At 40.9% G+C, this 22663-nt stretch overlaps 1 protein-coding gene across 1 annotated transcript in view; it reads right to left on the bottom strand.

Annotated features, from left to right (window-relative positions):
* Positions 1-1929: 1929 nt before the first annotated feature.
* commd8 (COMM domain containing 8) overlaps positions 1930-22663 on the bottom strand; it is a 32727-nt gene continuing 11993 nt past the window's right edge. Inside the window, exons 3-5 of the mRNA XM_055636693.1 lie at positions 14431-14583; positions 12079-12234; positions 1930-2886 (exon numbers count right to left, since the gene is read on the bottom strand). Coding sequence (XP_055492668.1) covers positions 2866-2886; positions 12079-12234; positions 14431-14583 — 330 coding nt within the window. The 3' untranslated portion in view covers positions 1930-2865. The remainder of the gene's footprint in view (positions 2887-12078; positions 12235-14430; positions 14584-22663) is intronic.

Genomic DNA, 22663 nt, shown 5'->3' with positions numbered 1-22663 from the left:
ACTAGTTCTTGAATCACATATCCCGGGTAAAAGACTATTTATTCACAGGGGTTCTTTCAGGACAGCAATTGAAGATTAAACGTTAGCCCATTGATGATAGACATCAAGACCAGGCAACAGATACTGTATCAGGGAAAGCAATGAAACAGGATTTATCAATTAATAGGTTCTTCTGAGAAACATTATATAATTTGGTGTTTTCAATCATCAAAAAGTTGAACAAACTCGGGAAATTCCAATCCAGATTTTAAAATTATTTATAGCTATCAAAAGGAGCAGCTGGTAAAGCTGCTGTCTCACAGAGCCAGAGACCCAGGTTCGATCCTGACCTCAGGTGCTGTCTGTGTGGAGTTAGCTCATTCTCCCTGTCGTGGGCAATGGGTTCTTCCCCCAGCCAAAAGACATACGGATTTGTGGGTTAAGTGGCCACTGTAAATTGCTGTAAAGTGAATAATATGAAAATGCTGTACATTCTGTAAAATAGCATAACATTGAATATTGTCAATGGGTGATCAATGGTCAGCATGGACTCAGTGGGGCAAAGGGCCTGTTTCCATGCTGTATCTTTCAATCAATCAATAACCGACCCCCTGAAGATTCTTGTCTTTCTTTACACTGCACAACGTTTTGGGTGACCATGGTTTCTCAGGCTGAGGACACAAGGCATCCCTTACAGTGACCTGTGAGTGGCAGTTGAGTCTCTCTACAATTACAATAGACAAATTCTAATTAGGACTTAGTAGGTATGTTACAAAACTTACCTTCAGCGGCGCTGCAGTTCTGTCACTGGCTGTGTGCGCGACTTTGGCGCCTTTGAGGGGGGGGGGGGGGGGGGGGGGGGGCGGGATTAAAATGCCGTTTTCTCCTGACTGTCCGAGATATATTTTATCGGGCTACTACCGGATGCTGAAAAATCATTCTGACTGCCGTTCTCTGAATTTTTTTTTTATAAACACGGGACAATTTAATTGCTGGAGTAAAATAAAAATCTATTAACACCGTCAACGGGACGGATCTCACGTACGGGACAAAACATAAGGTAAGTCGTGTATTTTACATATAAACTTGCTTCTTGGGATTACTTTAATCAAAATTTCATCGGCAAAAATATGATTATGTAAATATGCCGATATGGAGTTTAAATTCACCGCAACCGCAACGTTCCAAACGATTGCGTTCCACAAAATCTCACTCGCAAGATGATTTAAATGGCCATTAATTTACGGGAATTAAACACAAAATTCCTTCTATTTGGCCTATAAATTCATGACAATGAGATTTAAAAACCATGTTACATTGTGAATTTGTGTGTGAATGTTATTTGGACACTTAGGCTATTTAAAAATATTCTTTTCTTAAGAAATGGATAGATGCTTAGATTTAGTAATTGAATTTTGTAATTAGCTACAATTAGGTAACTAACTAATTACATGCTTTAATTTCTGGTCATCCAAGTAAGATTGTTTCATATTTGTTTCAGAATGCTTCAATCTATAATAACTGAATATTTCAGTCAGTTCTCTTAATTTTTAAGAAAGTTATGGGTTTTTGACTGTCCTCGATCACAGCTTTTGAGTGAATGGAAAAACAATAGGGAACAAGATGCTAATTTCCGAGTATGAAAATGGCCATAACTTTTTTAATACTGAAGATATGAAAGTGAATTAAGTGTCAAATTAAACTTATTTCCATGCTTTATCTGATGGGATAAATTGCAGACTTGATTTTTTAATCTCAAATTTATTTTGCCTGGAATCACTTTCCACAGTCACCACAGCTGAATTTATCCAGCCCGAAAGACAAATCTTTTGGTACCCTGGACATCTATAGAACAGCCTACAGAGCAACAAAGCCTTAAATGAAGTACTATAGCTCCACTATGGAAGTTTTGACTGTTAGTTCTAAGCGTTAGAAAAGCAATCCAAAAAGTACAGAATTGAAACAATTTATTACATTTTCATTTATCAAAAATTCTTAAAGTAATTAAAACGTTGAACAAAACATGTAAAAATGCATCTTGCCTTTAGCTTTCTTCTCTGCAACCAGCAGGTTTGCTGGACTTTGTTTCAGATTTAATGTGCCACAGAACCCAAGAGCTTAACGGCTGGATGATCCCAGAAAGACGTAATTCTGACACTGCATTTCAAGGAACCACCATTTACCAGGAAAATCCAAGTCTTTATTTCAAAATTAGACTGGAATATTTAAAGCAATTTGCAAACATGCATAACAAATATAATGGAACAAATAGCTGAAAATGCATTAATGAGTAGGTCAAATATCTTATAAATTGGAATATTGAATGAATAAACAATATGGTCTTCTTCTGGATATTTTTCCCAATTTTCTTTCCCATCTCAAAAGCTAATCATTCGACATTCAGTTGTGTAAATTGGGTCAATTCGTGCAAAAAAACCCCCAACAAAATCAGGTCCTGCAAAAATTCCAGTATTTTCAGTTTCACATCAGACTCAAATTCCTCTTCAAAACAATAAATGATGAGCACAATCTCAGATTGTTTCAGTGATAGTTTCTTCTTGTGTCTTTCGTGAGTTTGGCAAAGAATATATAAACCAGCTAAAGCTCAGTCAGGAAATAAAGCACAAACTTTAGTTGCAAATATAGCTTTACAGTACAACGCTATAATTATCGCCAATTCGTGCAAAATACTGGCCATACTTAACTCTACCGAGTTTCATAAAGTTAACAAGCACTTTAAAAGACAAAACAGGTTTTCATCAAGATATTGGGAGTTCTCCAGGCTTGATAACGTAACATTTTACAAACTTTAATCTTCTTCACTTCAGTATCAGCACAAAGTTCAAGTTGCTCTCAGTTTCCATTGATGCTAATGGCCAAGTCCAGTCACTTTATTTGTAGAACGACCTGTCAAGAGAGAATTTCATAAATTTAACCAAGTGTATATCAAGCAATTTCTAAGTTAACTTAACTTACTGTAAACAGGGTGGCACAGTGGTGCAGCAGTAAGGTTGCTACCTTGTTCCGCCAGAGACCCTGGTTCGATCCTGTCTATGGTTGCTACCTGTACGGAGTTTTATGTTTTCCCTGTAACTGCATGGGCTTTCCCCGGGCGCTCAGTTTCCTCCCACATTCCAAAAACATGCAAGTTTGTAGGTTAATGGGCTTCAGTAAAATTGTAAATGATCCCTAGCGTGTAAGATAGTGTTAGCCGAAAGGTCTGTTTCCGCGCTGTTTCTGTAAAGTCTAAATCTCTATAGTCTAAAGTCAAACATATTAAGGAACCATTATAGTTTTTTCTGTTTAGGAAGCTAACTCATCGTTCACGGTGAGAAGGATGTGTTACTTTTGGCCATATTCATTATATTTTAATGTATTTGTATACCACAAAAGCTGATGAATGAACTTTTGAATCAATTGCTGAAACATTTTAGTGAAGCTGGCTGATGATATGGTTTGTGCCTGGTGACGCACAATCTCACCCTCAGCCATCTAGATTTCACTTGGTACCTATTAAATGATGGGTTGTCAATTTACATTGTAAAATTGAATCCCATACTGGTTCGTGACAGGATTGAACTTGCAGGGACCCCAGGTACAGTAATAAAAATCTGAAAGCAATTCACCCTGGGTCAGTGTCATACATCTCCTGAAGATCGTAAGTCAAAAATATTATCAAGTGCAATATAAACTTTTCATATTTTCTGTTCTGGCAAACAATTAATGTTAATTCTGTTCCATTTTTGCAGCATAAATATTTGTATACCCTTGCCAAATAGATCATTCTGTACCAAATTAATTTGAGATTGAAATTACAAGACCTCCACGTTCTGTTTACCCAGTATTTTTTCTATGATTTTTCTACACCATAAAAATGACTGCCAATATTAAATGCTTATTTCAAATGTACATTAACTCCACTACACCTAGAAAGGTTAAGAGCTCCAAAAAGTACATTAATTTGATTTGAAGTGATTTTCGCTTGTGAGGTCACAGCAAATTTACGAATCTCTGTAGTAATAAAAGTATTGGACATAGAGGTATTTCACATTTTGTGAAATTTCATGAAAAACATTACAAGAAATTTCATGATCTGACATAAATTTGCTTTTTTTCTCCATCGGAGATGTTTTCATTATTAATTTCTTGGAAATAAACCTGAAGAAAGTCCTTTTGTAATGAATGATCTTCACAGGTTTGGACCTTGATGGTAACCCTTTCCAAGGTTTATAGTATAAATCATTCTACCCTTTATATCCTCCTGAAGGAAGGTCAATAAAGCCGTCCAACATTTTATCTTATTCAAAGTCTTACTGATTAAAACAACTGCTTTAGATACTACTGATTCAAAACTGAGAGAACAAGCAATTTACAAGACAGTTATCTTTGCTAAATTGGCTATTTCCCAGAATATATTCCAATCACATAATATAGTTGCAGGTCCACTACCGATTTTCCGACAACTAGTGGTCTAGCACCTCCTTTAATTCGGACAAAATTACAAATGTGCACTTGAAGCCCCTACACCTGCTCCCCATCACCACCCCCTCCAAGAAATGTGGTGCCTAGGCCAGATGAGGTGGCCGATCTCAACCTCATCGGGACTTCCACGCAGATTTGCTCCTGCAGCCGAGGCTCTGGAATTATGGCCCAGCCGCAGCCAGTAGCTCCATTCCCATTGGAGGAACAGCACCTCATATTCCGTTTGTGGAGTGTGCACCCCGGGGGCATGAACATCGAATTCTCCCAATTTTGTTAGTCCTTGCTGTCTCCTCCCCTTCCTCAGCCCCCCTGCTGTCTCCTCCCATCCTCCAGCCTTCTGGCTATCCTCCTTTTCCCTGTTCTTGATGAATATTAAAACCCGCCCCCGAATTGTTTAAATAATCTTTAGTTTTGGCCCTAATCCTGTTTTGCCTATTTCCTTCGCACTCTATAAAATTGCAAGCACCCGCTGAGTTTTTAGAGTACAGGGTGTAACCTTCGATTCTTCCAGCATCTGCAGATGACCCTCTTCAAAACTGGCTCCGATTGCTGATAGCAGACTTCCGAGACAGACTTTGTGGCTCCGGTTTCTCGGACCATCACACATCAGGAATAGGCGGACTACCCCATACCCTTGGACTCCTCTCACAAGCATTGATGCCTTCTGGTCCAACAGTAACAGATAACCCAGAACGACTCTCAAAGACAAGGCTTTGGTATCATCAGAAAGCTCATTCAATTTATGGAACTGTACTGATGAATATTCAAAAACATAAATGTGTTAAATGTTTAAATAACCCCTTTAGTTACTGGATTCTGATGTTTTAGAACAATCTTGGCCTGAACAGTAAAAATGTCCAAAACAACGTGCACTAGAAATCCAGTTATAGATAAGAGTACAGGGATATGGCTCTGCTTATCTTTAATGCTCTTTTCAGAGATGACATTCAAGTTCAAACTATCTGGCTCACCGATTGCTGATTCCCACTCTCTTCTGACTGTACCAAAGCTCACGTTGCATCTCACCGGCAACCCCATCACACATCAGGGAATGGGTTCCCACTGAGCATCCATCTCACTGAGGGGACTCACGTACGCATTAATGCATTCTGGATACACAGTCAGTATCTGTGAAATTAGAACAGCTGACTCTCAATGACAAGGCGAGGATATCATCAGAAAGCTCATTCAATATTTATCAAAATATAGATGGCTAGAATTTAGGAGATTTAGAGGGGTGTTATAGAAACAGCAACCCCAATTTTCCAACTGAAATACTGATGAAACAGAAGATTGTTCCTGAACATTAGGGAAGTCCAAAACAACGGGCAATAGAAATAAATGTGTAATAGATAACTTTAAAAAGGAGATGTAATGGAATATTAATTTTCATCTCGCACATTCAAGTTGAATCTATTTGGAGACTGATGGAATTAATACAGGGTATTCTGCTGTAGCATTCATCGCTATATTTAGGGAGTTAACTGTGGCAGGGTTTGAATGCTCACCTCTGATCACGCAACCTTGATGGAGAGAAGGCAGGTACTGATTGTTAATGAGGGTGTATTATTTCTGCCAATTCGAACAGATTGTGGTCTGTGGATGAGGAAGTCGAGGATCCAATTGCAGAGGGATGCGCAAAGACCCAGTTCCGTGAGCTTGGTACCAAGCTTTTTAAAAAAAAAAAATTTAATCAAAGAATTACAGATGGCGATGTGAATAGAAGTGAGATCGACCAATTGACCCACGCACCACAAAATGGTGCCAGCACAACAACCTGGCTTTCAATATAATTAAAAAAAACTCAATGTCAGAACTACTCTTAAAAGTATGTGCATAGCAATCTGTGGTGTGAATTTGTGGAATGGTCTGGAACAGGAGATAAAACTTAGCACAAGCATATTCAGTTTAAAAAGATGTACAAAAACACTTGATTAAAAGGATATTGGGATGAGGATAGGTGATTGTGAGTGGGATATTTGTAATACTGATTGTATTGGGAAGGGTGATTATAGAGTGATGGGTTATAAATATGACTAAGATACTGTATAGTATATGAGTGTTTATTCTTTTATTTTTCTTTTTTTCTTTTTTGTATGGCTTGGTAAATATTTGATTAGTGTTCAAATGTAAATAATTTGGTGTACATATAGTGGTTGGTGTACATATGGTGTACATATAGCTGCTAAATTTGTATAAGATAATTACAAGCAATTGAATAAGGGGTGGGAATTAATACGCTTTGGCTTCTACCTGCTCCTTTTCGGACACATATGATTTCATTTATTTATAGATATTGTTTATGAAACGTTATAAATATTTTTGTTTTGTTTTTTGTATGCCGTTTCACACTTGCTTTTTAATCATTTATTCTGTTCGAAATAAATAATAAAATAAAATAAAAAATATCAGTAAAACCAAAGAACTGATTTTGGACTTTGGAAGAGGAAGGATGAGGACCCACAATCCTGTTTATATCAATGGGACGATGGTGGAGAGTCAAACACTTCAAATTCCTGGGCGTGCATATTTCCGAAGATCCTTCCTGGACCCAGCACACTGAAGCAATTATAAAGAAAGCACATCAGCACCTCTACTTCATGAGAAGATTATGGAGATTCGGTATGTCAAAGAGGATTCTCTTAAACTTCTACAGTAGAGAGCATACTGACTGGTTGCATCATTGTCCTGTTGGGCAACTTGAACGCCTGGGAGCGGAAAAGACTGCAAAAAGTTGTGACCACTGCCCAGTCCATCACCGGCTTGGACCTCCCCACCATCAAAGGGATTTATCAGAGTCACTGCCTGATCAGAGACCCACACCATCCTGGCCTCACACTCATTTCACCGCTGCCATCGGGAAGAAGGTACAGGAGCCTGAGAACTGTAATGTCCAGGTTGAGGAACAGCTTCTTCCCTACATCCACCAGGCTATTAAACACGACAACCTCATAAAGGCTCTGAACTACAATAGACTATTATTATTATTATTGTTGCATTGTTTTGTTTATTTTTTGAGGATGTATGTGTATATACTATGTTTGCATATTCTGTTGCGCTGCAGCAAGTAAGAATTTCATTGTTCTATCTGGGACACATGACAATAAAACACTTGACTCTCTTGACTCTTGATAATCACCATCATTACTCAATGAAGCTGACAGCTGTTCTTGCTTAGTTTAATATGGAAACTAAACCATTGCTGTCAACGATTCAACAAACCCTCCCAAGGCTGAGCTGTTTGTCAGCTACCCCAATAGAATCAATAAAAATCACTTGAACTGTGAAGAATTTAAGCTATTACAAATTCCTATTGGATACCTTACACAATATGGAAAGGTTTTTTACACGCCAAGCCATAATTACTACGTAGTAAACGGTGACCCATGAAAACAAATTTCATCTGCGTATGCTCCAATTTCCTCAGAAATATTTTATAATATGGAATTTTACAATATTACTATATTTTTAACATATTCATATCTCAAGATTTGTCCGTTTCAATCTTTATTTAGCAACATTTAAAAAAGACAACAACCAGTTCTAAAACATTCACAATTCTTTTTTTTTTTAAATGGCAGCTGTATAAATTCAAATGTATAATTTCAACAAGCTGATATAGAAACAGATGATGACCTTTCATCTGAACGGTGTTAGCTATTTACCTATATTACTAAAGGTGTCATCTTGACCACTTCCTGTTGCACTACATATTGATTTGAGAAAAAAACACTACCATTTACGGCTGTGATTTTTGGCCATCTTACTCAGAGTCCCCCTCCACTGGGCAGGACAAGAGGATTTTTCCCCCATCGATGAAAAAATAAGAGTTATTAACGTTTAAAAAATGTTGAGATTCCCTCTACTGTCAATCAACCTATGCCCCCTACCTCAAGTAGTGCAGAAACAGGGTGCACAACAGGCCACGTGTGGCACGGCCTGATTGGATGGGTTAATGATTGGCTCACATGAGGGGGTGGCACAGTCTTAATGGATGAGAAAGCCATAAAGGACCATATCGTGAAGGCTGCCAGGAGATCGACAATAGGTCACCACCCGGGAGTGTTCTTTGCTGTATACTCGTTGTTTGCGAGTGCATATGTGGATACGTGAGTCTGTGTGCCTTATTTTGTAGTGTAATAAAACAATGTTCGAGAGACTCCAATTTCAAATTCTACGATTATAAGCTAATGCAGGAACAGTAACAATACTTAAGACTCAACTGAACAAGTATCTGAATGAGCAGGCATATAACACACGCTTGTGGGTTCAGTGTAGATTGGCATGATGGTCAGCATAGACACGGTGGGGCAAAGGGCCTGTTTCTATGCTGTACAACCTCATTACTCTAATTAGGCTGAAACTTTCTTCCAATCACTAAATTAAACACTCACTAGCAAGTTGCAATCTATCCCCCTAAAGAAAAGTATTGGCCACTAACAAGCAAAGGCAGCAAATTTCTTAAAACACATAGGAAAGTTGATAGAGAGCCGCAATCTTCACAAGTTTGTCAAAGGAAAGGTTCAAATCATCAGACAACTTAGTGATTTGTAATGCACAACCTCTCTTGACCTCACCATAAATTGGTGAACAGTTTATAAATGAATAACAATGTATGACGTAATATTATTACACAGCTAAACTTCAAAAATTGTTTTGAATTCTTGGCATTTAAACTCGGACTGTCGAACAAAAAGAGCTCAGCATTTCCCCATTCAAAGACTTCAAGTAAAGCTATTGTACATCCCAGAGCATGACTGATGTCCATGTTTTTGTAGATTAAAATGGTGGAAGAAAAGGAAACATTTTCTACAATGCTTCGTTTCAATGTTATAACATAAACCATGAGAACTATTCAATGCAATGTGCAAGTAAGAGAAGCTGAGAATGTAAAGTTGTCAAGGACACAACATAACGCTCCACCTGTCATAGTTTTCTAAAGCACGATTTACACCAAACTTCTCAGATTCCAACTGATGTTAAACATCCTTTTTTTTTGCATTATGTAACAAGATTTAAAGCCCTGTCCCACGGTACGAGTTCATTCCAAGAGCTCTCCCAAGTTTGCCCCGATTCAAACTTGCAGATTTACGGTAATGGCCACTTGTCGGTACTCGGGGCTCTCGTGGACATTTTTCAATCAGGAACAGTATAAAAATTAAAGCGAAGAAGTACAACATAGCAAAGATGAGATGAAGCAAGAGGATTGGGTAATGTTTAAAGAACAACAGAAGATAACCAAAAAGACAATACGGGGAGAAAAGATGAGGTACGAAGGTAAGCTAGCCAAGAATATAAAGCAGGATAGTAAAAGCTTCTTTAGGTATGTGAAGAGGAAGAAAATAGTTAAGACCAAAGTTGGACCCTTGAAGAACGAAAAAGGTGAATTTATTATGGGGAACAAGGAAATGGCAGATGAGTTGAACAGGTACTTTGGATCTGTCTTCACTAAGGAGGACACAAACAATCTTCCTGATATAGTAGTGGCCAGAGGATCTGAGGTGACGGAGGAACTGAAGGAGATCCACATTATGCAGGAAATGGTGTTGGATAGACTGATGGGACTGAAGGCTGAAAAATCCCCAGGGCCTGATGGTCTGCATCCCAGGGACCTTAAGGAAGTGGCTCTAGAAATTGTGGATGCATTGGTGATAATTTTCCAATATTCTATCGACTGAGGATCAGTTCCTGTGGATTGGAGGGTAGCTAATGTTATCCCACTTTTTAAGAAAGGCGGGAGAGAAAACAGGGAATTATAGCCCAGTTAGCCTGACATCGGTGGTGGGGAAGATGCTGGAGTCAATTATAAAAGATGGGATAGCTGAACATTTGGATAACAGTAACAGGATCGGTCCGAGTCAGCATGGATTTACGAAGGGGAAATCATGCTTGATTAATCTTCTGGAATTTTTTGAAGATGTAACTAGGAAAATGGACAAGGGAGAGCCAGTGGATGTAGTGTATCTGGACTTTCAGAAACAATTTGATTAGGTCCCACATAGGAGATTAGTGGGCAAAATTAGGGCACATGGTATTGGGGTTAGAGTGCTGACATGGATAGAGAAGTGGTTGGCAGACAGGACACAAAGCGTAGAGATTAACGAGCCCCTTTCAGAATGGCAGGCAGTGACTAGTGGGGTACCGCAAGGCTAGTTGCTGGGACCGCAGCTACTTACAATATACATCAATGATTTGGATGAAGGGATTCAAAGTAACATTAGCAAATTTGCAGATGACACAGAGCTGGGTGGCAGTGTGAACTGTGAGGAGGATGCTATGAGAATGCTGGGTGACTTGGACAGGTTGGGGGAGTGGGCAGATGCATGGCAGATGAAGTTTAATGGGGATTAATGTAAGGTTATCCACTTTGGTAACAAAAACAGGAAGGCAGATTACTATCTAAATGGAGTCAAAATGGGAAAAGAGGAAGTACAACAGGATCTGGGCGTCCTTGTACATCAGTCTATGAAAGTAAGCATGCAGGTACAGCAGGCAGTGAAGAAAACAAATGGCATGTTGGCCTTTATAACAAGAGGAATCGAATATAGGAGCAAAGAGGTCCTTCTGCAGTTGTACAGAGCCCTAGTGAGACCACACCTGGAATATTGTGTGCAGTTTTGGTCCCCTAATTTGAGGAAGGACATTCTTGCTATTGAGGGAGTGCAACGTAGGTTTGCAAGGTTAATTCCCGGGATGGCGGGATTGTCATATGCTAAGAGAATGGAGCAGCTGGGCATGTACACTCTGGAGTTTAGAAGGATGAGAGGATATCTCATTGAAACATATAAGATTGTTAAGGGTTTGGACACGCAAGAGGCAGGAAACATTTCCTGATGTTGGGGGAGTCCAGAACCAGGAGCCACAGTTTAAGAATAAGGAGTAAGCCATTTAGAACGGAGACGGGGAAACACTTTTTCTCACAGAGAGTGGTGAGTATGGAATTCTCTGCCTCAGAGGGCGGTGGAGGCAGGTTCTCTGGATGCTTTCAAGAGAGAGCTAGATAGGGCTCTTAAAAATAGCAGAGTCAGGGGATATGGGGAGAAGGCAGGAACGCGGTACTGATTGGGGACGATCAGCTATGATCACATTGAATGGCGGTGCTGGCACGAAGGGCCAAATGGCCTACTCCTGCACCTAATGTCTATTGTCTATTGACTTAGATGAAAAGACAAAGTGCAATGTGTCAAATTTAATCATTCAATTTAAAGTATTTTTGTTGTTTAGATAAATGATGGATCCTGCTCTCTGATCCTAATTTCTAAATGCGTGTTCAAGACTGCTTGGTCATTCTAGGGCTAGGCAATAAACAGGTTATTTCACGCGATTCTTCAAGAAACAGTGGATGTTGATTAATTGCCAGTTTTGTTATGGTAGCGCATTGTCGTCATGTCAAGTAGACCTTGTCATCGCGCTCACATTTGTACGGTGGATTTATGAAAATATTGTTTCCCATTTTACAATGCAATCACATAAAATTGAGCACTGGGTATGAAATATTACATTTGTGCACCTTCAAAGTTCAACTGAAATTCTACATTCAGAAAATTAGTACACTGGGACCAATTACAAAACATAGTCAGCAAAATACATGTGCAGAGACAAATACTTTAAAACTACCTTATTTGCTGCCTCCAGGGAGTGAATTAGTGTTTGCAGCTCTTCTTTGTCCATCTCAATGGTGACAGGTTTTAATACTCCATTTTCCTTGACATTGAGGTCAAGGTTCAGCAGTGGTGTTTGAAGAAAAGCAATCTTATCACTTGAAAGAGGTAACTGTAATACAAACAAGCACTGCATTAAATATACATTTAGCTTTCCTTTTGATTGAATTCAATGGATTAAATATAGTTTGTACATTTTCGAAGTACTCAAAAGTATACAAGCTGACTTTAAATTCTGCATACAACACATCCACCAGCATCTTCTAATACTAATGGCTCAGTACTAGAGCTGCTTTGGAAAAAATGACTATTTAGGCAGGGATCCAGCAGTTTAAAGGACAAACATTTTCTTGTGAAAATAGAACTTTTAGTTTATTCAGTTACAGAGTTGTTGATTAATGAACTGTTAATGGAATGACCTTGTAATTGTTTTGATGTGAAATAAACACAAAACTTCATTATTATGTTACATTAGATTAAAACGTAATACCTCAATACACGAGTAGAAAAGTTGCTTTTGATTGTATTCAAATCCACTAAAGTCAATTGAAATGAGATAAATATTTGATCTGAAGTTTTCTTCAGGAATATGTTCAATTGATGACAATTTTTTTTTTCAAATATACACTTCAATCCCAAGCAATTTATTTTTTGCAGACAATAATAGTTTACCATGCCTTTCATGAAGATCAGTCAATTATGATTGCAATTATCAACCCTCTGGTGCATAGCTCATTGAGTTCTGAACTAAGGCACATTGTTGCAAATTCAAAATAGAAAAATCATATTCTGTTACAAATATCCTGTGGGTGCATTCAGGATATAAAATCTAAGCAGTGCAGCTGGCACCTTTCAATCTTTAACATGAATGTTTTCAGCTCCCATTATCTCATAATTAAAATTATATCCTCACCTTCAAAGTTCTTCAGCCCACAATGTCTGTACCGAACAGGATGCCAAGGCCAAATCATATCTGTCTGCACATAATCCATATCCCTCCATTCCTAACATATACACATCCCTATCCACAAGTTTCTTAAATGCCACTATGGTATCTGCCCAAATCACCATCCCTCACACTCATAGAAACATAGAAATTAGGTGCAGGAGTAGGCCATTCGGCCCTTCGAGCCTGCACCGCCATTCAATATGATCATGGCTGATCATCCAACTCAGTATCCTGTACCTGCCTTCTCTCCATACCCCCTGATGCCCTTTAGCCACAAGGGCCACATCTAACTCCCTCTTAAATATAGCTAATGAACTGGCCTCAACTACCCTCTGTGGCAGAGAGTTCCAGAGATTCACCACTCTCTGTGTGACATTTTTTTCGATGTTTCTATGTATATATATTTAAAATCTGGATGCAGATGAAGGACTTATGATGACCAGGTTTATAGTTGATCGTAGGGAGGGTAGCCTTCAGTTGCAGAAAATAATTTATTAGTTCATAAAATGGTCATAGGAAAGCACGATCAAATTTAATCCTGAAAAGTCTAAGGACCAACAAGGCTAGGATACACAAAATGAATGGAAGGGTTTCAGTATTGAGGAACAGAAGAAGAACCTGGGTGTACAAGTCCAAGGATCCCGAAAGGCAAAAGCAAAAATGGATAAGTTGGTGAAGATGACGTACAGGATACTTGCCTTCATCATCCACATTATCAGCTGTAACATGAGGTTGTCTACAGGTAGGACATGGCGGGAGTACTGTGTGCAGTGCTGCTCACCCCAGCAAAGGAAGGATGCAATTGCACTGGTGGATTGCAGAGGAGATTTGTCATGTCTTTCAGTGATGAGGAGAGACTGGAGTGGCTGGGTTTGTTTCCCAAGGCAGAGGGGAATTCTCACTGAGAATTCTAAAATTATGAGCAGCATAGAAATGGTAGATAGTAAAAAAAAAAACATTTCCCCTTTGCATAAGTGCCTGCAAACAGGGGACACATTTTTAAGTTAAGAGATAGAAAATTCAGACGGGATTTGATGAAATTTTTATCCCTCACATAAGGGAAGTTGATATCTGGATTGCATCTCATGGTGTAAGGTGGAGGCATGTACTGTCACAACATTCAAGTGGTGTTTAGATGAGCATGAAAGCCTTATTGTATTGAAGGCCAAGGTCAGTGGGGTCCAAAATGTAATTAATATAAGTGTAACTAATGCGTGGCAGACATGTTGGGCCAAAGGACCTGATTGCATGCCATATCAACCCAAACATTAATGCAGCAATATTATTGGGAAGGAACCTTTGCTTTAAAAAAAATGATCGTACAGTAACCCAATAGGCACAGCCCGTTTATTGCAATACCTTTAGCTGCCAATCAAAATCCTGTAGTTGAGCAGATGTCACACTATTGGTTTTCTCAATTAATGCCCATCTGAGCTCCTCTTTTCTCACTTTTAAACAGCTAAAAATTGCTTCTTGATGGGCTGCACTTAGTCCATCCAGTTGCTGTTGAACCTTAAATAAAAAAAACAATTTATGTTTTAATGACTGAACATAATATAAATCGTATGTCAGAACTGAAATTAATTGCCTTACTGTTAAATTAAAACTTATAAGCCTTAAAGCTAATATTCTAGTTAAGGCCCTGTCCCACTGTACGAGGTAATTCAAGAGTTCTCCCGAGGTTTCCCTTGATTCGAAATCGGGGAATGTCCGTATCGCGTCCGTAGCTCATGGATATCTCGTAGCGGCTAGTAATGCTAACGGTAGGTACTCGGGGAAATCCGGTAAACACTTTATGTTTTTTCAATACTGCAAAAAATGTCCACAAGTAAAAAAATACTCGTGATGAAAATAATTGTTACTTTTTACTCGTACGAGCCGCTATGAGATATTCACGAACTCCTACGGACCCGCTACGGACATTCTCCGAATTTGAATCGGGGGAAAACACGGGAGAACTATTGAATTACCTCGTACAGTGGGACAGGCCCTTTAGAAGACAGTTCAATACTAGACTAAGTGGGACCCGTTGGGTCCCATGTTCACACGGGAGGGCTGGTACCCTAACGCAATATTCCACCTCTCCACCAATTCCAATATTGGTGGCCAGTGGGGGGGCTTTCTGGAGTGCAGGTATGGGTTCTTGAGGTGGCAGCTCAGTCCCTCAAGCCTGATCTCGGGCAGCTCACTCACGGCTGGTAGGTTGGCAGTTGACTCATGACTATTCCTTGAAATTCCATTTCAAGCAGGGTGCAAGGTCATCAAATTCAAATCCATGTTCCTACCATTTCAAGCAGGGTGCAAGGCCACCAAATTCAAGTGCAGTTTCTTACCACTATGAGCAGGGTACAAGGCCACCGAATTCAAGTGCAGTTTCCAACCACTTCAAGCAGGGTGCAAGGCCACCGAAATCAGTGCAATTTCATACCACTTCAAGCAGGATTCAAGGCCACCAAATTCAAATGCAGCTTCATACCATTTCATGCAGGGTGAAACTACCATAAAACCACACAAAACACCAAACTCACAGTTCAGTAGACATTCAGTGTGTTCAGTTGATTCACAGCTCAGACAGAGTCATGACCTTTCCCTCCCCCATCATGCAGAGACTGAGCCACACCCACACTTCCGAGTTTTATAACCCCTCCCCCTCCCACTGGAAAAGGTGTAGCTTTCAGGGCGTGACTGACAGGAGAGAGATTCTCAACATTTTTAAACACTAATAACACTTTTATTTCTCATTGATGGGAAGAATTCTCTGCACCTGCTCAGCGGAGGGGGGACTGAGTTAGATGGCCAAAAATCACAGCCGTAAGTGGTAGCGTTTTATCTATAAATCAATATACAGTGCAAACAGGAGGTGCATTTGCAGTAGTGCCTTTTAACTTCAAGCCAAATCACCCAAGCCGCCATTTGCAGTAAGTAGTGCCTTTCAACTTCAAGCCAAAGCTCCCAAGCCACCATTTGTAGTAAGTTGTGCCTTTCAACTTCAAGCCAAATCACCCACCACCATTTGCAGTAATTCGTGACTTTCAACTTCAAGCCAAAGCACCCAAGCCACCATTTGCAGTAAGTAGTGCCTTTCAACCAAGCCAAAGCATCCAGGCCACAATTTGCAGCTAGTGCCTTTCAACTTCAAGCCAAAGCTCCCAAACAACCATTTGCAGGCTGTGCCTTTTTACTTCAAACAAACCATATTTTTATTTTCAAACCACATTAAGGGTACTCACAGTTGTGTAGACATTTGTTCAGTGTTATTCAGAGCTCATAGAGACGTGACCCTTGGCTTCATCCACCTTGCAGAAACCATGAGGCACACCACTTCCTGGTTTTATAGTCCCTCCCCCTCCCTCCAGCAGGTGCAGCAGAGAGAATGGTGATTTTTAACTTCAAGCCAAAGCTCCCAAGCCATCATTTGCAGTATGTAGTGCCTTTCAACTTTAAACAAAAGCTCCCAAGCCATCATTTGCAGTATGTAGTGCCTTTCAACTTCAAGCCAAAGCACCCAAGCCACCATTTGCAGTAAGTAGTGCCTTTCAACTTCAAGCCAAAGCACCCAAGCCACCATTTGCAGTAAGTAGTGCCTTTCAACTTCAAGCCAAAGCACCCAAACAACCATTTGCAGGTAGTGCCTTTTTACTTCAAACAAACCATATTTTCATTTTCAAACCACATTAAGGATACTCACAGTTGTGTAGACATTTGTTCAGTGTTATTCAGAGCTTGGCTTGATCCATCTTGAAGAGACTGAGTGAGGCACACCACTTCCTGGTTTTATAGTCCCTCCCTCTCCCTCCAGCAGGGGCAGCAGAGAATGGTGATTTTTTTTTAAAAAACATTAATATCTCTCTGATTTGTCACCAATGGGAAAAATCCTCCGCACCCGTTAGGCAGAGGGGGGCTCTGAGTGAGGTAGCCAAAAGTGACGGCCGTAGGTCATGGATTTCTGTCGGAAATCGCAGCACAGTGGGCCTAAGCGGTCAAAATCAGAGATTTAGTAATATAGATTAGAAACACAAAACTATGTCATGGCAGAAAGCCAACAGAAATGATTTTGAATTGTTTCAACATTGACCAGACAGAAAAACCAAAGATGATAAAGGTTCCTCCTCTGCTGGAAATGTACTTGGTTATATATCCATACATTCCATCTTTCCAGTTAATGAAATGCCCAGGAAATTACTAACATTGACCTTCCATGTACTCAATCTATAACACAATAAAAATGTTAACATCTCATGTCCGCAATAACAGTATTAATAATGTGCTCTCGTTCAATAAGTGAGGTTTTTGACTTCAACATTCTTTATTTGGATATTTAATCAATGGTTCCAGTCTATAATTTTACAAACATGGAGTCTTAGCAGGCATTTTAATTTTGAAAGGCATTGAGGTTTATTCTTCTGTGGAATGTATCTGACAAGCCCAGAATTCATGTCCCACCCTTATTGTTCTTGAGAAAGTGCTAAGCTCCGTGTTTGGAACATGCAATATTTTTGAACTCCAACTGCAATACAAAAACACAAGGAAAGAGTAGATCACCTGGCTAGTCAAGCATGTCTAACTATTCAGTATAATTATGGCTGTTCTGCTCAACCGCTCTTCAGTGCCAGATCCACTTAGCCCTCAATTTCGTGATCTTCTAAATATTTATCTTCCTGCTCTTTAAACACCTCCACATATAAGGTAGAGAACTCCAGAGATTCATCATTCTCTGCGAGAGGCAGTTACTCAACTCAGTTACAAAATAAAGAAGCAGTCATTTGGAACCATGTACCTTCACTTGAGGCTCTAGCACTGATGGAATCATCCTCAACATTTATCCATGTCCGTTCCATTAGGATCTTATCTGCTTCAATATGATTACAATGCATTTGCCTAAATTAAAAAGAATGGAGGTCTAAAAGTTTTAGTAATTCATGAAGGGACAACCCTCCCATCCCATATGTCTGCCCAGTGCATCCCTTCTGAGTTACTGCTAATGCTGGTACATCCTTTCCTAAAAAGGTGACCAAAACTGTACAGTGTTCTAGGTATAGCCTCACTAACACCAAGTCAAGTCTTCAAGTTTATTCATCACATACACATACGAGATGTGCAGTGAAATGAAAAGTGGCAATGCTCACGGATTGTGCAAAAAAACAAACAAATAAACTACAAACAGAATGGAACAGGATCACATATTCACATATTACATATTTGTGGGAGGGAAGAAAAAGGAAAAAAACAGCAATTTTAAAAAGACCACACAACAATAAAATGGTACCGTAAGGTTAGTCCCTGGAGAGATAGGAGTTTTCCGTCCTAATGGCTTCTGGGAAGAAACTCCTTCTCATCCTCTCAGTTCTCACAGCATGGCAACGGAGGAGTTTGCCTGACTGTAGCAGCTGGAACAGTCCATTACTGGGGTGGAAGGGGTCTCCCATGATCTTGTTGGCTCTGGAGTTGCACCTTCTGATGTATAGTTCCTGCAGGGGGGCGAGTGTAGTTCCCATAGTGCGTTCGGCCGAACGCACTACTCTCTGCAGAGCCTCCTTGTCCTGGGAAGATTAGTTCCCAAACCAGATTGTAATATTTCCAGACAAAATGCTTTCCACAGCCGCTGAGTAGAAGCACTGGAGGATCCTCAGAGACACTCTGAATTTCCTCAATTGCCTGAGGTGGTAAAGGCGCTGCCTTGCCTTACTCACGAGTGCTGCAGCGTGTGATGTCCATGTCATATCCTCAGAGATGTGGACTCACAGATATTTAAAACAGCTCACCCTTTCCACAATATCCCCATTTATCCTCAATGGAGTGTACGTCCTCGGATGATGTGCCTTCCTAAAGTCCACGATCAGCTCCTTAGTTTTTTTGATATTCAAGAGGAGGCTGTTGTCCTGACACCACAATGCCAGATCAGCCTCCCGGTAGGCCTACTCATCATTGTCTGAGATAAGGCCACCACCACAGTGTCATCAGCAAACTTGATTATCGAGTTGGAGCTGAACCTAGCCACACAGTCATGTGTGTACAGGGAGTACAGTAGGGGGCTGAGAACAAAACAACCCTGTGGGGATCCTGTGCTCAGGGTGAGGGACTTCGATGTATTCCCTCCCATCTTGACTACCTGGGGCCTGGTGGTGAGAAAGTCCAGGACCCTGGCACACAGGGGGGTGTTGAGCCCCAATTCCAGCAGCTTCTCGGCCAGTCTGGTGGGTACTATCGTGTTGAAGGCTGAACTGAAGTCTATGAACAGTATCCTCACATAGTCCCCCTTCTGGCTGTCAAGATGAGAGAGAGTGGTGTGCAGGAGCTGGGAGACCGCATCGTCCATGGATCTGTTCGGACGGCATGCGAATTGTAGCGGGTCCATGTTGCAAGGCAGATGTATATCTTGAACAGCCTCTCAAAGCATTTCATGACTACCGAGGTGAGGGCCACCGGACGGTAATCATTCAGACAGACTGGGGAGGCATTTTTAGGTACTGGTACAATTATGGATCTTTTGAAGCAGGCAGGGTCCGCGGACTTGTCCAGGGAGAGGTTGCATATTGTAGTGAGCACCGGAGCTAGCTGCGTAGCACAAGACTTAAGTACTCTCCCCGAGATGCCATCGAGGCCTGCAGCTTTCCTCGTGTTCACCCGTGTCAAGTCAAGTCAAGTTTATTTGTCACATACACATACGAGATGTGCAGTGAAATGAAAGTGGCAATGCTCGCGGAACAACAAAACAACCAAACAAATTATAAACACAATCATAACACACATATTATTTTACATAATAAATAATAGAAGGAAAAACGTTCTGTACAGTTAGTCCCTGGTGAGAAAGACGTTTACAGTCCGAATTGCCTCTGGGAAGAAACTCCTTCTCAACCTCTCCGTTCTCACTGCATGGCAACGGAGGCGTTTGCCTGACCGTAGCGGCTGGAACAGTCCGTTGCAGGGGTGGAAGAGGTCTCTCATGATTTTGTTTGCTCTGGAGTTGCACCTCCTGTTGTATAGTTCCTGCAGGGGGGTGAGTGAAGTTCCCATAGTGCGTTCGGCCGAACGCACTACACTCTGCAGAGCCTTCTTGTCCTTGGCAGAGCAATTCCCGAACCAGATGGTAATGTTCCCGGACAAGATGCTTTCCACCGCCGCTGCGTAGAAGCACTGGAGGATCCTCGGAGACACTCTGAATTTCCTCAATTGCCTGAGGTGGTAAAGGCGCTGGCTTGCCTTACTCACCAGTGCTGAGGCGTGTGATGACCATGTCATATCCTCAGAGATGTGGACTCCCAGATATTTAAGACAGTTCACCCTATCCACAGGATCCCCATTTATACTCAATGGAGTGTACGTCCTCGGATGATGTGCCCTCCTAAAGTCCATGATCAGCTCCTTCGTTTTTTTGATGTTCAAGAGGAGGCTGTTCTCCTGGCACCAGAGTGCTAGATCAGCCACCTCCTCCCGGTAGGCCCTCTCATCATTGTCTGAGATCAGGCCCCCCACCACAGTGTCATCAGCAAACTTAATTATTGAATTGGAGCTGAACCTAGCCACACAGTCATGTGTGTACAGGGAGTACAATAGGGGGCTGAGGACGCAAACCTGGGGCGATCCTGTGCTCAGGGTGAGGGACTTCGATGTATTCCCTCCCATCTTGACTACCTGGGGCCTGGCGGTGAGAAAGTCCAGGACCCAGGCACACAGTGTCAGAGCCTTGCTCACGTTGTGCTCGGACAACGAGAATGTGTGCACATTCCTCCCTTCAGCTTCGATAGCCAGCATGCTGGCGGTATTGTCGTTAGTCGGCAGACCTGTACAAATGTAACATATTTTGCTATTTTTAAACTCCAAACACAAGCAATAAAGGCCAAATACCATTTGCTTTCTTGACTACTTGCTGCACCTGCCACCTTTATTTTGTGATTTGCATACAAGAAAGCCTAGACCCCTCTGTGGGCCTGTGATTTGCAGTACCTCTCATTTTGATAATATCCTCTCTTCTGACTTCTCCTGCCTAAATGCATGAACTCACGCTTCCACACATTAAAGTCCATTTGCCAAATCTTTGTCCAATTGATCCATAGCCTGTTGCAGGATCCAAATATTATCTTCACAGCATGTACACAAACTTATTTTAGGTTCGTCAGCAAACTTGCATATCTTAACTCTGCCCCACCTACACGTCCAATATAGATCATAAATAAGCCAGGGACTGACTCACGGGACACTCTACTATTCACATCTTTCTAGTCTGAAAACATGGGCTTATACAGATTCATTCTTCTATGGGATAACCAGTCTTCAATTCATGTTGACACACTTTTTCCAATACTCCGATCTTTTATCTTGTGCACTTTTTTCAGACGTGATTGCCCTTCAAAGATATTGTCTTGGTTGACTGTAATAAGCTTTTCAGTGACCTGGTATTTTTTCCTTGTTCAATGACTCCATCAGCTTTGCAATAGTCCTTCTTCCTAGTTTTATCATTACCAGCATTTCCCCCATTGATGTTGCTAGACCAGCATCTTCCTGCCTGACATTAAGATAACCAGACTACCAACCTATAGATTCCCACTTTTTATCTCCTTCCCTTCATGAACAAGAGTGTCACATTAGCATTGTTCCAATCCTGATAACTTTCCAAACTCTGAATTTAAAAAATCGTCAAACCAAAGTTTACAAGTGTGTGTGTGTGTGTGTGTGTGTGTGTGTGTGTGTGTGTGTGTGTGTGTGTGTGTGTGTGTGTGTGTGTGTGTGTGTGTGTGTGTGTGTGTGTGTGTGTGTGTGTGTGTGTGTGTCATTTTGCCTATGAAACGTATTTTTTTCGAAAACACAAATACACTGCGGTTTTTACCTATTTCGGTGGCGATTTACGATTTCGGAAATCGATTCCTCCCTACATTTGATCAATTATTTCCCCCGATTTTTAATAAACTTGTTCACAAAACGGACTGTTTTAAAAATAAATCAAACCGTTACGGCAGCTGCGGACGTCACAATGCCCTTGCTCGTGGTAATCCCCCCCCCCCCCCCCCCCCCCACCCCCCGCACTCGATTAAAGCAGATGCTCTCAACGCGCAGGCACACTTCTCTCTCTGCCCTCACTCTCTACCCCCCCTCCATCTCTTAATAATATTAATATATCAAGGGGGGGGTAGTTAGCCTGGGTGCGTGTGACGCCGCATGCCGCCCCCCTCACCGCAACCGGGCGTTGGAGGAACAGACCCAATGAGTCTACACTTGGTCTAGTTTCCTTTAAAATCCTTGGATGCAAGCCAAAGTCCAGGCAATTTGTCTGCCTTCAGTTCTATTATTTTTTTCAATACAAATTGTTACAGGTTTTCCTCTCCTATTTCAAAATAGTGTATCAACCTTGAGTCTTTCTCTGTGAAGACTATTGCAAAGAATTGGTTTTAATTAACTGTCATTCCCTTGTATCCCCTTATTAATTATCCAGTCTCACTCTCCAGGGTTCCACATTTCCAGCGAAGCCCTACTTATTGCTTTTCTAGCCAACTGCTGCTGATTACTCAAAAATACCTCATGCTTTGGTCTACCATATTATCAAAGTCAAAAAGTCAAAGTAGCCTTTATTGGCATTCAGACCTTGCGGTCTGAA

The sequence above is a fragment of the Leucoraja erinacea genome, chromosome 1 (assembly GCF_028641065.1).
Source record: "Leucoraja erinacea ecotype New England chromosome 1, Leri_hhj_1, whole genome shotgun sequence".
In the NCBI taxonomy this organism is placed as follows: domain Eukaryota; kingdom Metazoa; phylum Chordata; class Chondrichthyes; order Rajiformes; family Rajidae; genus Leucoraja; species Leucoraja erinaceus.
The sequence above is the reverse complement of the archived record's forward strand: the minus strand, read 5'-3'. Positions and strand labels throughout refer to the sequence as shown.